This window comes from Cygnus atratus, chromosome 11 (assembly GCF_013377495.2).
Source record: "Cygnus atratus isolate AKBS03 ecotype Queensland, Australia chromosome 11, CAtr_DNAZoo_HiC_assembly, whole genome shotgun sequence".
NCBI lineage: Eukaryota > Metazoa > Chordata > Aves > Anseriformes > Anatidae > Cygnus > Cygnus atratus.
Genome location: NC_066372.1, coordinates 5,073,890 through 5,084,924, shown reverse-complemented (window position 1 = coordinate 5,084,924; position 11,035 = coordinate 5,073,890). Strand labels below are relative to the sequence as shown.

Genomic DNA, 11,035 nt, shown 5'->3' with positions numbered 1-11,035 from the left:
AATAGTAATTTTAATTTAAGCATTTCTTGCCAAGCCTACTTGTTAAATCCAGAGTTAGGTGAAATAACCAGTGTTTAGTGAGATAACGCTGTTTTAGTGGTACAGTATTGCATAACAACGACTGACATAGACTGAAATATCACCACTTAAGTAATAGGGCAGCAAACACTACTTAGTGAATGCAGTGTAAATTCTGAGAAACTATTTCTAGGATTTCATATGGTATAGATCAGCTCAGCTTATTTTTGAAGTAGAAGAAATAGATTTAGACTGAGTTAATATTTAGTTTATTTCCATCTGATTATATGAGATAACACAGAACAGTCTTCAATGCCCAGGTCTTTACTCACATCACAGGAAAATAAACATTTTGGTCCTATTAAACAACTCTCCGGGGAGATATGCAAGCAGAGAGCAACTGCTCATTGTAGCATGTTTCTCTGTTTCTTTTGAGACAAACTCAGGAAGTCTTCAAAACTTACGTTCCTTATGATTTGACTGGTAACATATGACAGCTTATCATAATACAACAGCTAAACAGTAAGCATTTACATCCTGCTCCTCATGTTTGCAAATAGTGTAATTATATTAATGATTTTAGATGCCTGTTTCAGTGTTTAGCCATTTCACACTAGTAGAAATAATGTGGATAAGGCTACTGTATTAGGTTAAGTGTATAAGATGATTAAGGGATTGGAGCATCCCTCATATTGGAGGGGGAGGGAGCTGGGGCTGTTTAGATTGGAGAAGGCTCAGGGTGGATCTCATCAGTATATTTAAGTATCTGATGGGAAGGAATAAAAAAGATGTAGCCAGGCTCTTCTCAGTGTCGCCTAGTAAAAGGAAAAGGGGTAAAAACTGAAACATCAGAAATTCTACCTGAACATAAGGAAATGTTTTTTTTATTGTGTGGGTGTTTGAACACTGGAACAGGTTGCCCAGAGAGGTTGGGGAGTCTCTATCCTTATAGATATTCAAAACCCAACTGGACATGGTGCTAACTGACCTGCTGTAGCTGACTGTGCTTCAGCAGGAGAGGTGCACTGGACAGTCTCCAGAGATGCCTTCCAACATCAACTATTCCGTGAAGTGAAAATACAAATGTACAAATGATAAAGTCTCCGTATAAATATAAAATATTTAAAAATTAAATACTGACTTAACTCAGTCACTCAAGTGACAGTCTTTCACCAGGCTTGAACAAAAGCAATTGGCTTACTTGTGGAATTATTCTGAAATAAAGATTTATTCATTCTTCATGGCTTTCCTTCTTTCACATCCGCTATGGAATCCTTTAGTGCCATCAGGACCTTTAGGCAGCCGCAGCACCCCTACAGGTAGACCATCTGCATTTTGTATTTTCCGAGCTAACATGGGGCTAGTGCCTGGACTCTTCTCTTGCGTTACAGTTTGAGCTTTTCTTCGCTGTACCCAGGGGCTACCAGATGGAGTGATACTGCTATCTGAAGAATAATCTGTACATTTCCTTGGAATTTCAGGGCTAGTACTTGGATTAAGTTTGCTGTCTTCAGCCAGCGGCGACTTTTTGGTTACTTTTCTTAGAGAAGATGGACTATTCCAAGGACTTGATCTGGGTGACACATTAGGACTCAAATGGTTGTTTGGGTGAATGACAGGACTCAACTTATTTGTAGTACTTGTTGCAGTACTTTTACGTCCTGACAGTGGTGATGCAGGATTACTCTCTGGGTCAGAAGAGCTATTTGCTGAAGATTCATCACCAACAAACTGAAGTTCCTCAACTCTCTTGTTAAGAGATTTAACCTTCTTAAAGTTCTTGCTGGTGTCCTCATCATGGTTCTTGTCTTTAGGAACCTTTTTCTTTGGAGGTTTCATGCCTATTAGGACAACTTTCATACCAGTCTCTTTCTTTTCAGCACACATGAAGTCATGAGCACGTACAGCAGCATCTACTTCTTCAAATTCTATAACTGCACATACCTGTGTTCCCACTTGGGTGTACTGGCTGCTGAACCTCCTGATATCAGGTGGTAGATCCCTACCAGGCTTGATAATCCGAACTGATGAAATTACACCAAAAGTTACAAAGGCTTTGAGGAGATGCTCCATTACCTTTTCTTGCATACATCCATTTTCTTGTTGTTTGTTAAGACCCTGCAGTTCAGAAATCATGTGGATATCATACACGAGTAACATTCTGGTAGGAAGGTTTTCACCGGGAAACACCGGAACTGGAGTATTTCTTCTAACCTTTCTGTTATCATCATTGAGCTCAAGAGTTTCAGAGTACTTCAGTGCATAGGCTGTGGTTCGCCAGTCACGGGTAAGATGTTTCACCTTGAAGACGAACATAGGTTAAGCAGTACAACTGATTGAACCCACATAAACATCATAAAGAAATCCAAGGCAGATGCAAGCTCCAGTCAAGAAACTTTGTGACATTGGTTGATAGATACCTTTTACTACTCTGTTTTTAGTATCACCATACTTTTGCAAAGGTCAAATTTACCTTCCTTTCTCAGAGACAAGAAAGTAACTTTGCCAGCATTACTTAGTTGCTCATGCATAGCTTAAAGTAACCATCACATCAAAACTGAGTTAGCCCCTCAGAGCAGATAAAGACTGTGGAACTGCCTCTATAAAGTAAGTTATTTTCATACCTTTCTGGTTGTTTTCCTTTAAGATTTGTCAGGCTTACACAAAGGACTTGAAGTCTAAATGAGTTAACTTACCTTCTTAAAAGAAGTGAGGAGTTTAACACTGACATAGCCCATCTTATTTCTTCTCACATGCTTTAGAAGAAAGGCATCTTTCTCAAGGTTCTCATCTGAGAAGTAATATTCAATCTGTGCTATTAACTTCTGGATCAGGTCATTGTCTGGTGGTTTCCAGTTCTGGTCAAAGTCGTCATCATGTTCCCCACCACTGGAAAACAGTCAAATAATTGGATTACCAGAACTTCATCTCATATTAGTGGAGTAAAATAAATAAATCTCTCAAAATGAAAAAACAGCCATAATGTTGATTCCAGCTTCTTTTATATGTAGGCACTGAATAGGTATAGCCCTATCCAGCTGAGGCAGGAGGCCAGCTCCTGATGATGCTTTCCAGTCAGCATAAAGAATCCTGAGCTCCTTCCAAAAGCTGAGCTCAGTGTAGAACAATGAGATGTGTACGAATGCCTTGAAAATGCTGCCAACTCCAATCCTACACCAAAACAGACACGCAGGTGCACGAGAGCTTAGTGCTATACAAAGGTCCCCCAGTGACAGTGGTTCATTTGTCAATATGAACATGTTAACATTTCTGTGCTTCATGAGTAAGTATCACATAACAGAGAATTAATATTCCAAATTGATGCAATGGTATTTTCTCAAACATCTGCACTGCATGAACGCATTTGGTACCAGGAGCCAGTACCCAGAGAGTAAGACAGAGCGACAGGACCATTGCACTTCTTACAGACTGCTTCCATGTTGACAGAGGAACTTCACTGGCAGTTTATGCACAGACTGAAACTCTTTGCAGGTCTCAGAGTAAGGACTTTGGTGCAGTAGCAGCTCATGTACCATACCTCAGAACAGCTGTATATGCACACACACGTGCAGGTTGTTAAGATGTCGTTCATCTTTGCTGTCTCCTCCTCCCATCCTGTTACCTAGGTATGTGCAAAGTGGAGCACTGCTGAGATGCCTAGCCTGAAAAAAGATCTTGCAACCAGGGAATTGAGCCAAACTTTTTGCCACATCCAGTTACAGCAGTGTGTTTGTTTCTGGAATACAAATGACCATTTAAACTGTAATCTAGCACTGAGGCAAGCAGTTCACCCACAGCCACAGATGTTGCTATAACTATGATGCACAAATCTATCTTAAGGCAGGGCCGTTTTTTTGTTTGTTTGTTTTTTGTTTGTTTGTTTGTTTGTTGTTTTTGTTTTTTAGCTGTTAGCAGCCATGTTTTGCTTTGGGACCATCACAAAAGTTTCTATTCAGAAAAATATACTATTCTCCCTAGATCCTATAAATCATGTAATTGATGTTTGTATGGTCTCCTGTATATCTCAGCAACAAAAAGGAGGAGCCACACATTTTCTCATAAGTGCTTTTTGCAGAGCTTCTGAAATCATTAAAAAAGAAGGAGCAGGCATTGTAGCAGGGTCCTCCGAGGGCAATCCTGTAGGTGGGTGAAGGCTACTGAATCACCTTGCCTTTTGCAGTTTGTCCTGGAGACAAACTGGAGACTGCAATCTTAGCGCAGACTGACCTGCTGCCCACCACCATGCTTGCCGTGCGCCTGACAGTGCTGCTCCCCGCCATGGGATCTGCACAGTGAATGTGCCCCCACTCATGATAGGTTATTGCAGTTGTCTGAGACCTGGCTCTTTGAGGCTAACAAGTTATTTATTTTTAAGTTTTTTTCCCTGATAGGGCAATGCATCAGCTGTACACAGATAGTCACACAATTCTAGAAATATCCTTGTTAAAATCTCTCTGGCCACTTAATGGGGTATGGTTCCAAGGAATGACAATAGTGAGAGAGAAAAAAAAATACGAATTTCAGTTCTTTGAAAATGCTGGAAGTGGAGGATAACAGATAAATTTATTAAGATAGTAAAATATGTTTAATGGTGTGGGTGCTGATTTTAGACAGAAGAAAAACAAGGTTGCTTCTTTTTCATTCATGCTATTCTCTAACCTCACTACCTCTCATTTTCTGTTCACTACCAATTCAGAGCTAGTGTGTGCACAAGAAATTTAGATTGTCAGTGTTTTAACATATCCGTATTCTGCTAAGAAAAGCTTACCTTAAATTCAGGATGCAGCTTACAAATTTTACAGGTTTTATTAGTACAGATATTTGCAGGTATTTAGAAGGTTCAGATGGAAAGAAAATGGAGCATCATGCTTGGGAAAAAAAAACAAACAAACTGCATCAGTTCCATTCTTACTTACAGTGTTAACACTGAATCAGGACGAAACATCTCATTTCACCTCTCTAAAATGTCAAATATTGGTCAGTCAGAACTATACACCATTTCTATATTTGGCAAACAGCTCAGCTTTCACAAAATTTCACAGCAGCCCTCATTAAGTGCTGTACTGGGAGTTTCACCTCCTGCAATTGCAGAAATTTGTAATTAGCTCCATACTAACTCATAGTAATAATCAACTGGTAGTACCTCCAAGGCATCAACTCCAAAATTAATGCAAAGGTAGTTTATGAATCAGGATCAGTCAATACTGAGAAAACAGGTGCCTAGTAGTTAGTCACAGCTTTCATTTACTTATTTAGTTAGAGCTTTGTGAAAGATACACTTGTCAAAACTTAGGATAGACTTGAAAACAACCTTGTAATGCTGAGACTCATCTGGCTGTTACTCATACAAGAAAATTAACATATCTGCATGGATTTGGAACTTTAAATATCAAAACTCACAAACAGTATATTAAATTGGATAGAGCCTAACATTTGGACAAGCTTTTGCTGAGTCTTGGAAAGAATACGGTACTGTATTAAAAAGCACAACAAACAGCATTATGCTGACGTTCCAACAGTGCAATTACTCAAGGCAGTGGAAATCTGTTAACAGAAACCAGTGCATACAATATTAGGTGCCTACTAATGGGACAGGTGGCAGCATCAATTGTTAAATCTCAATTTCTGTTGAAAAACATTTTGACAGATGTCACCATAAAAAACATCCACCTTTGAAGGTCAGATTCTTCCTGAGTCTGGTTGTATGCAAAAGAAATCTAAGTTGGGCAAGAATAATTTTACTTTATGCACAGGAGAGAAACTTGTTTCTTATAAACACTCATAAGATTTTTCTGAAGTGCCTGGCAGCTAAGGGGCTGAGGACTGAATGTCAAAAATACTCGGAGACCTCACCAAGAACTGTAGTGTCTTGACTGTGAGGAATTGGCTTTCATTTTTCAAGTTATAAAGCCTAGAATCTGAGAAAAAAATAAAATAAAAATCTAACATCTAGCTTAGCTTGACTGCAATGGCTCACTCTCAGAGACTTTAGACCAGCCCTGACAATTTTTGTAAATGAATGGGTAAATCATGTCCCAGCAGATACCACATTCCCAAACTAAATCCTTAGCTAAGGTTACATGCAAATGGCAGAAGCGTGTGTGAACTTCACTCACCCAGTCTTGTGGTAGAGCCTTTGCAGTTCTGTCCATTGCATTATCTCTAGGCTTTCCTGGATCAGGAAGAGGCCATTTACAAAAAGGGCACCTCCACAAGAACTGAGTATAGATCAGCATTGTCTGCAATCATTTTTGAAGATAGTGCGTACTGGAGAGGATTAAATAAGTGGCATTTAAGAGTTACCTATTATGTGTTACAAAGCTTGAAAAAATACCCATACCTTTCTTAGTGTATGTCAGGGCTAAATGTTCTTACACCTACAGAACAAGCTTATGTTAAAATTTAATAGTGATGTTTTAATTTTAATACTGTTATTACAGTGGCCTTGCAGTTATATCCAGTTTTAATGCTATATGAACTCTTTAGAACAGCCTGTCCACAGTGCTTTGTGCTAGTTTTAGCAAGAATCACACCACTTAATAAGTGCAAAGCAAGTGTGCACACCAAAATCACTTTCTGCTCACCTGCTAGGTACATAGGATGTAGTTGACAACCTTGGCAACTGAAGAAAATCCCCCATCCCCAGCTACACCTCTATGAATTAAAACAATGCATGGCAATTCATGCTGAGTAAACGCTAGGATATGAAGTTAGAGAACTGATTAGAAACAATTGCTTTTAGAACAGAGCACTGAATTTCACGTTACAGTACCTGAATCTGTGCATGACTGAATTACACCTGCAGCTCTAGTACAAAACACGAGAGGAACTACAAATAGCCCTACAAATAGCTTAATTTATCTCCCTGCGATGTCCTGGCACAGAAGTCCTGAATGCTCCTTTCACAAGCAAGCACTTCTGGGAGTCATCAAAGCAACATCGGGCATCAATACTAATTCCCGCAGTTTGTTTTTAAATACAGAAAACACTAATGGCATAATCAAATAGTCAGGTGTAGAGTAGATTATGAAGTGGTAACTATTTCTGCACGTAGACTGTTCAGTTTGGGTCCAAAGCCCCAGACCAGGTCTGCTGGTTCACGTTCCACTAAGGAAAATCCATACAGCGCCACGCCAAAACACAGCCCAGCAAACTTTCCAATGCCAAAGCACCCCCACGACGGCAGCCCAGAACCCACCACCCCACCCCACCCCACCACCCCGGCCCCCTCCCGCAGCAGGGGGGATGGCAGCACCGGGGCGGCCCGGCCCGAGGGGCCTCGCCCGGCGGCTACCGGCCGGGAAGGGGTCCCTGCGCCCGCCCCCGCCGCCGTTGCCTCAGCCGCAGCAACCGGCGGGTGCCGGCGGCAGCCCCGCGGGGAGAGGCCCCCTCCGGCCCCGTCCCGTCCCTCCTGGCCCCGCCGGGCTCACCTGGCCCCGCAGCGCCCCGCGTCCTCCTCGCTGCAGCCCCCGCCGCTCTCCTCCGCCTCCGCCACCCGCCGCGGGCCGCTCCCCGCTGCCGCCTCCGGGCCGGGGGGCTCAGCCCAGGGCTCCGCCGCCTCGAGGCCGCCGACGCCGCCCGGCCGCGGCTGGGCCATGGCGCTGGGCGCCGCAGAGCGACGGGGCCGCGCCCGCAGCGCTGCTGCCACGGCTGCTGCCGCCCCCCCGCCCCGCTCCGCTCCCCGCCCACGGGCTGCCGGCCGGCCCCTGCCCGCCCCGGGGCGGCGAGAGTGGGGAGCGGGGCCCGGCTGCTCGGCCCCGCGTGCGGCGGCGTCGCTGCGCCCTCAGCCCTCCGGGAAATTCAGAGAGGTTAAGGGGGGAGCTAGACACAACGCGAGCAGAGGGCGAGGCCCGGTGCATTGTGTTGTGCAGAGCACCGGTCTGTAATGGTGCGTGGTATGAAGCAGTAACTACATCCCCCGGGACGTTACTCTGATGCAGACCCCCCTTTTCTGAAACACATCCTTAACTTTGAAGTTAAGTCTGTTCCACTGTATTTCAGTGTTTCCACTACTGGAGTAACATGTACGTTCTCACTACTAAATTCTAAATCATTCCAGATGTCCGTGCAAATACTCATTCCTCAGCCAGGGAAGATGTTTCTTCCTGCTAAATGGAGGTAGGGTCTTTAAGACACCTCCCCATTTGCTGTTTGTCTGTGGTGTTCGTCTCAATTGTACTCCACCATATTGCTCCAACATTTTCTTCTGAAAAATTCGGACTAGCAAAAGGTCAGCTTGCACTCAGGGGCCCACTCTCATCGTGACAAACAGTCCCCGTGAGTCAGAGCTGCTGGCATCAAACATGATGAAACGACCGCTCTGCCGCTGTGGCTTTGGCTTATTTTTAACATGCCTTAAGGGATGAAATATTTTGTTTATGAAATGCGCTAACCCTCCTCATGAGCCAAACCTCTGTTCTCTGCTAACGGAACAGCATTTTGTTCTGAGGCTTGGGTAGGGCGTCCTCATGCTATTGATTTCAGTGGGAGCCGAAAAGAAAACACAAACACATTCTAGGAAAGAGCGAGTACAGGGGTTGTGGTTCTGGGTTTGCATTTAAGGCCAGGCAGCTGCTTGCCTCCCTGAGTGGAACAAGGCGTGAGCAAAGAACCAGTTTGTGCTCCGACTAACCAGAAGGACCTGGGATAGGAACGTCCCAGTTTATCTGACGATTCCTTCTGTCAGGGTTAGAGACATTCTAATCTGTTAAAACTAGAAGATCAATTTTCCTGCTTGCCCAGCGGTCGATGCACAGAATGGCTTCGCTGATGCTTAACTTGTTTTCTGAGCAGTCCTACTATCCTTGTCACCTACTGCGCAAATTAATATGTTATTGATATTGAGATAATTGGTGTGGATGAAGACTGACGCCATTTCAAACGCTGTGTTGATGTGACCATCATTGAAACTACCCGACCATTTGTTTATTTATTTTTAATATAGCAGCGATCTATAATGCTCAATTACCAGTAGAGTTGAATCAGTGCTTGTAACGGTCGGAGAACTTAAAACCAGGAGTAACGGAGGTAAGTCCCCTGGAGGGGACCCCACGTCTCAGCTGAGCTCCTGATACACAGTTAGGATTACAGTCCTGTGAGCCTCTCTTGTGCGAAGCTCTCACAAATTTCTTATGGCACATGCCTTGTTGGCACAGGATTCCAAACTAAATATTTACTTATTTTGTAGTTAAAAAAAAAAAAAAAAAAGGAGTGCGCCCGGGCAGCAGAAGCTGGCGAGCCCGGGTAGCCGAGGTGCCTCAGCCACCGGTTCCCGTTACACAGCCGCTGCCAGGCGAGACTCCAGAAGCGTATTTACATTTATATACGGAGTAGGTGCCCGACTCCACAGATTGACTCCCGAAACAAACAAACAAACCGTTCGAATTCCCGAACCTAAGCCCGTATTAAAGCCTCCCGCGCTGCTCAGCGACGAGGGCAGGGCTCTAGCGGGGTCTGACAGGGCCGCACCTCAGGGAGACGTCCGCGGGCGGGGACAGGAGCGCAGCCACTTCCCACCTCCCCGCCCCGGCCCTCAGCGCCCTCGGCGGGCGGAGCGGGCCGGAAGCGGGGGTTGCCGCGGTAACGGCGGAGCGATCTCCGCGAGGGGCGGTGGCCGGCGGGAGGCGAGGCGAGGCGAGGCGGTGGGCTGACATGGTGCCCAGCAAGTGCCGGCCCGCTAGGGGCTCGCGGGCCGCGCCCGGCCCGGTGGGTGCCGCCGCGGAGGGGGCGGGCGGCGCGGTGAGGGGCGGCGGCCGTGTCCCCTCGGGGTGGCGGTGTCAGGGCTGTGAGGCGCCTCCGTGAGGCGGCGGGGCCGCGGCTGAGGGCGCGGAGCCTCCCGCGGGCAGCTCCGCGAGGCCGGTGCCGGTTCGGGGGCCCGGCCGTCCCCGCGGGGTGCCCGGCTCGGCAGGGCTCGGTGCTGGGGAAGGCGGCGTGTCAGCCGCTCGGTTCGGTGCTTGTGCTGGGCGTTTGGTCCTTCAGCGGGTAAGTGGGGCGTTTTGTTGTATACAGCCCCGTCAAAGAGGGTAACAAGCAATAAAAGGGAGTTCTCGTATTTATATGTACACACTCGTTTTCTTCACAACAAAGCATACCCGTTAAAGTCACCCTTTTGGCGTTTATAAAACCGAACGTGACTTAGTTTTATTTAACGCTATGACAAAATAATATTCTTCATAATAATTTTGAAAGATAGTTCCTTTTATTGCCAGACTGTAGTGCTGAAGGTGCCTTTCTTGAGGGAAAAACATATTCATTAAGCTTGTTGTATTGTTGCATGTTTTTGACAAATATTCCCTTTTTATCTTCTTCTTATTTGCAGGTTAATAATTGTGGTCTTCAGCTGGTTATCCAGACCTCCTCAATACCTGATAAAAACAAACCAGTAATTACTTTTTTTTTTACTTTAATAGCTATATTAAATAACGTGCTTTTATGATATAGCCACATTTGTATGCTTTCAGTTAGGAATTGTCTTTTCAATACAAATATGTTGATTTCTAATTTATTACCCATTGTATCTGATACCCTTTTCAAGATGCATTTCATTCTAGTGAAGATGTGTCAAGACACTAGGATATACCATAGCCTGCCACAAATTTAATATACATTCTTATGATTCCATCTGTACATTTTTCCTTCCCCTAATTGCAATAGTCCTATCGTGTAGTGTTTTTTTTTTCTCTCCTTAATCAGTTGTAGAAGTATGAGTTGGTAATGTTCATGTTTTCATTTTGGTTTCTAAAAGTGAATTCTAAGTGATCGTATCTTATTAGAATGAATGTTCTTCATAAATACAGAGCAGATTTATTTTTTGAAGCATTCCCAGAGTGTCCTGAGAACTGTATTTGTTTGTAAGGTTGTGTTTGTCTGTGTAAAGACACTTTTTGCATTTGAAGACTTCAACCTTTGTTTTACGTGTTTTGTTACAGTTTGAATTCAGGATAAATAAAGAGCAGTCATCTTTCCACAATAGACTTCTGCAGCATGATCTGGAAAAAAGCTATTCAGGAAGGCAAGG

At 44.5% G+C, this 11,035-nt stretch overlaps 2 protein-coding genes across 7 annotated transcripts in view; one reads left to right on the top strand and one right to left on the bottom strand.

Annotated features, from left to right (window-relative positions):
- Positions 1-271: 271 nt before the first annotated feature.
- LARP6 (La ribonucleoprotein 6, translational regulator) lies at positions 272-7,659 on the bottom strand. Of its 3 annotated transcripts, none has more exons than XM_050712907.1 (3): positions 7,449-7,659; positions 2,715-2,907; positions 272-2,319 (listed from the first exon to the last, which is right to left on the bottom strand). In XM_050712907.1, the coding sequence occupies exons 1-3, from the start codon at positions 7,613-7,615 to the stop codon at positions 1,246-1,248; spliced, it is 1,434 nt and encodes a 477-aa protein (XP_050568864.1). In that variant the 5' UTR covers positions 7,616-7,659; the 3' UTR covers positions 272-1,245. The 3 variants fall into 3 exon arrangements, with proteins under 3 accessions (XP_050568864.1, XP_035409676.1, XP_035409677.1); XM_035553783.1 differs by lacking the exon at positions 7,449-7,659 and adding an exon at positions 6,135-6,190; XM_035553784.1 differs by lacking the exon at positions 7,449-7,659 and adding an exon at positions 4,935-4,978.
- Positions 7,660-9,584: 1,925 nt separating this feature from the next.
- Positions 9,585-11,035, top strand: part of LRRC49 (leucine rich repeat containing 49) — a 42,106-nt gene continuing 40,655 nt past the window's right edge. For 2 of the 4 annotated variants that reach the window (XM_035553781.2, XM_035553780.2), the window contains exons 1-3: positions 9,585-9,723; positions 10,337-10,399; positions 10,947-11,034. In XM_035553781.2, the coding sequence (XP_035409674.1) occupies positions 9,670-9,723; positions 10,337-10,399; positions 10,947-11,034 (205 nt within the window). In that variant the 5' untranslated portion in view covers positions 9,585-9,669. Of the gene's footprint in view, positions 9,757-9,896; positions 10,000-10,336; positions 10,400-10,946; position 11,035 lie in introns of those variants that run through there. The other 2 variants (XM_050712906.1, XM_035553782.2) reach the window with 2 other exon arrangements.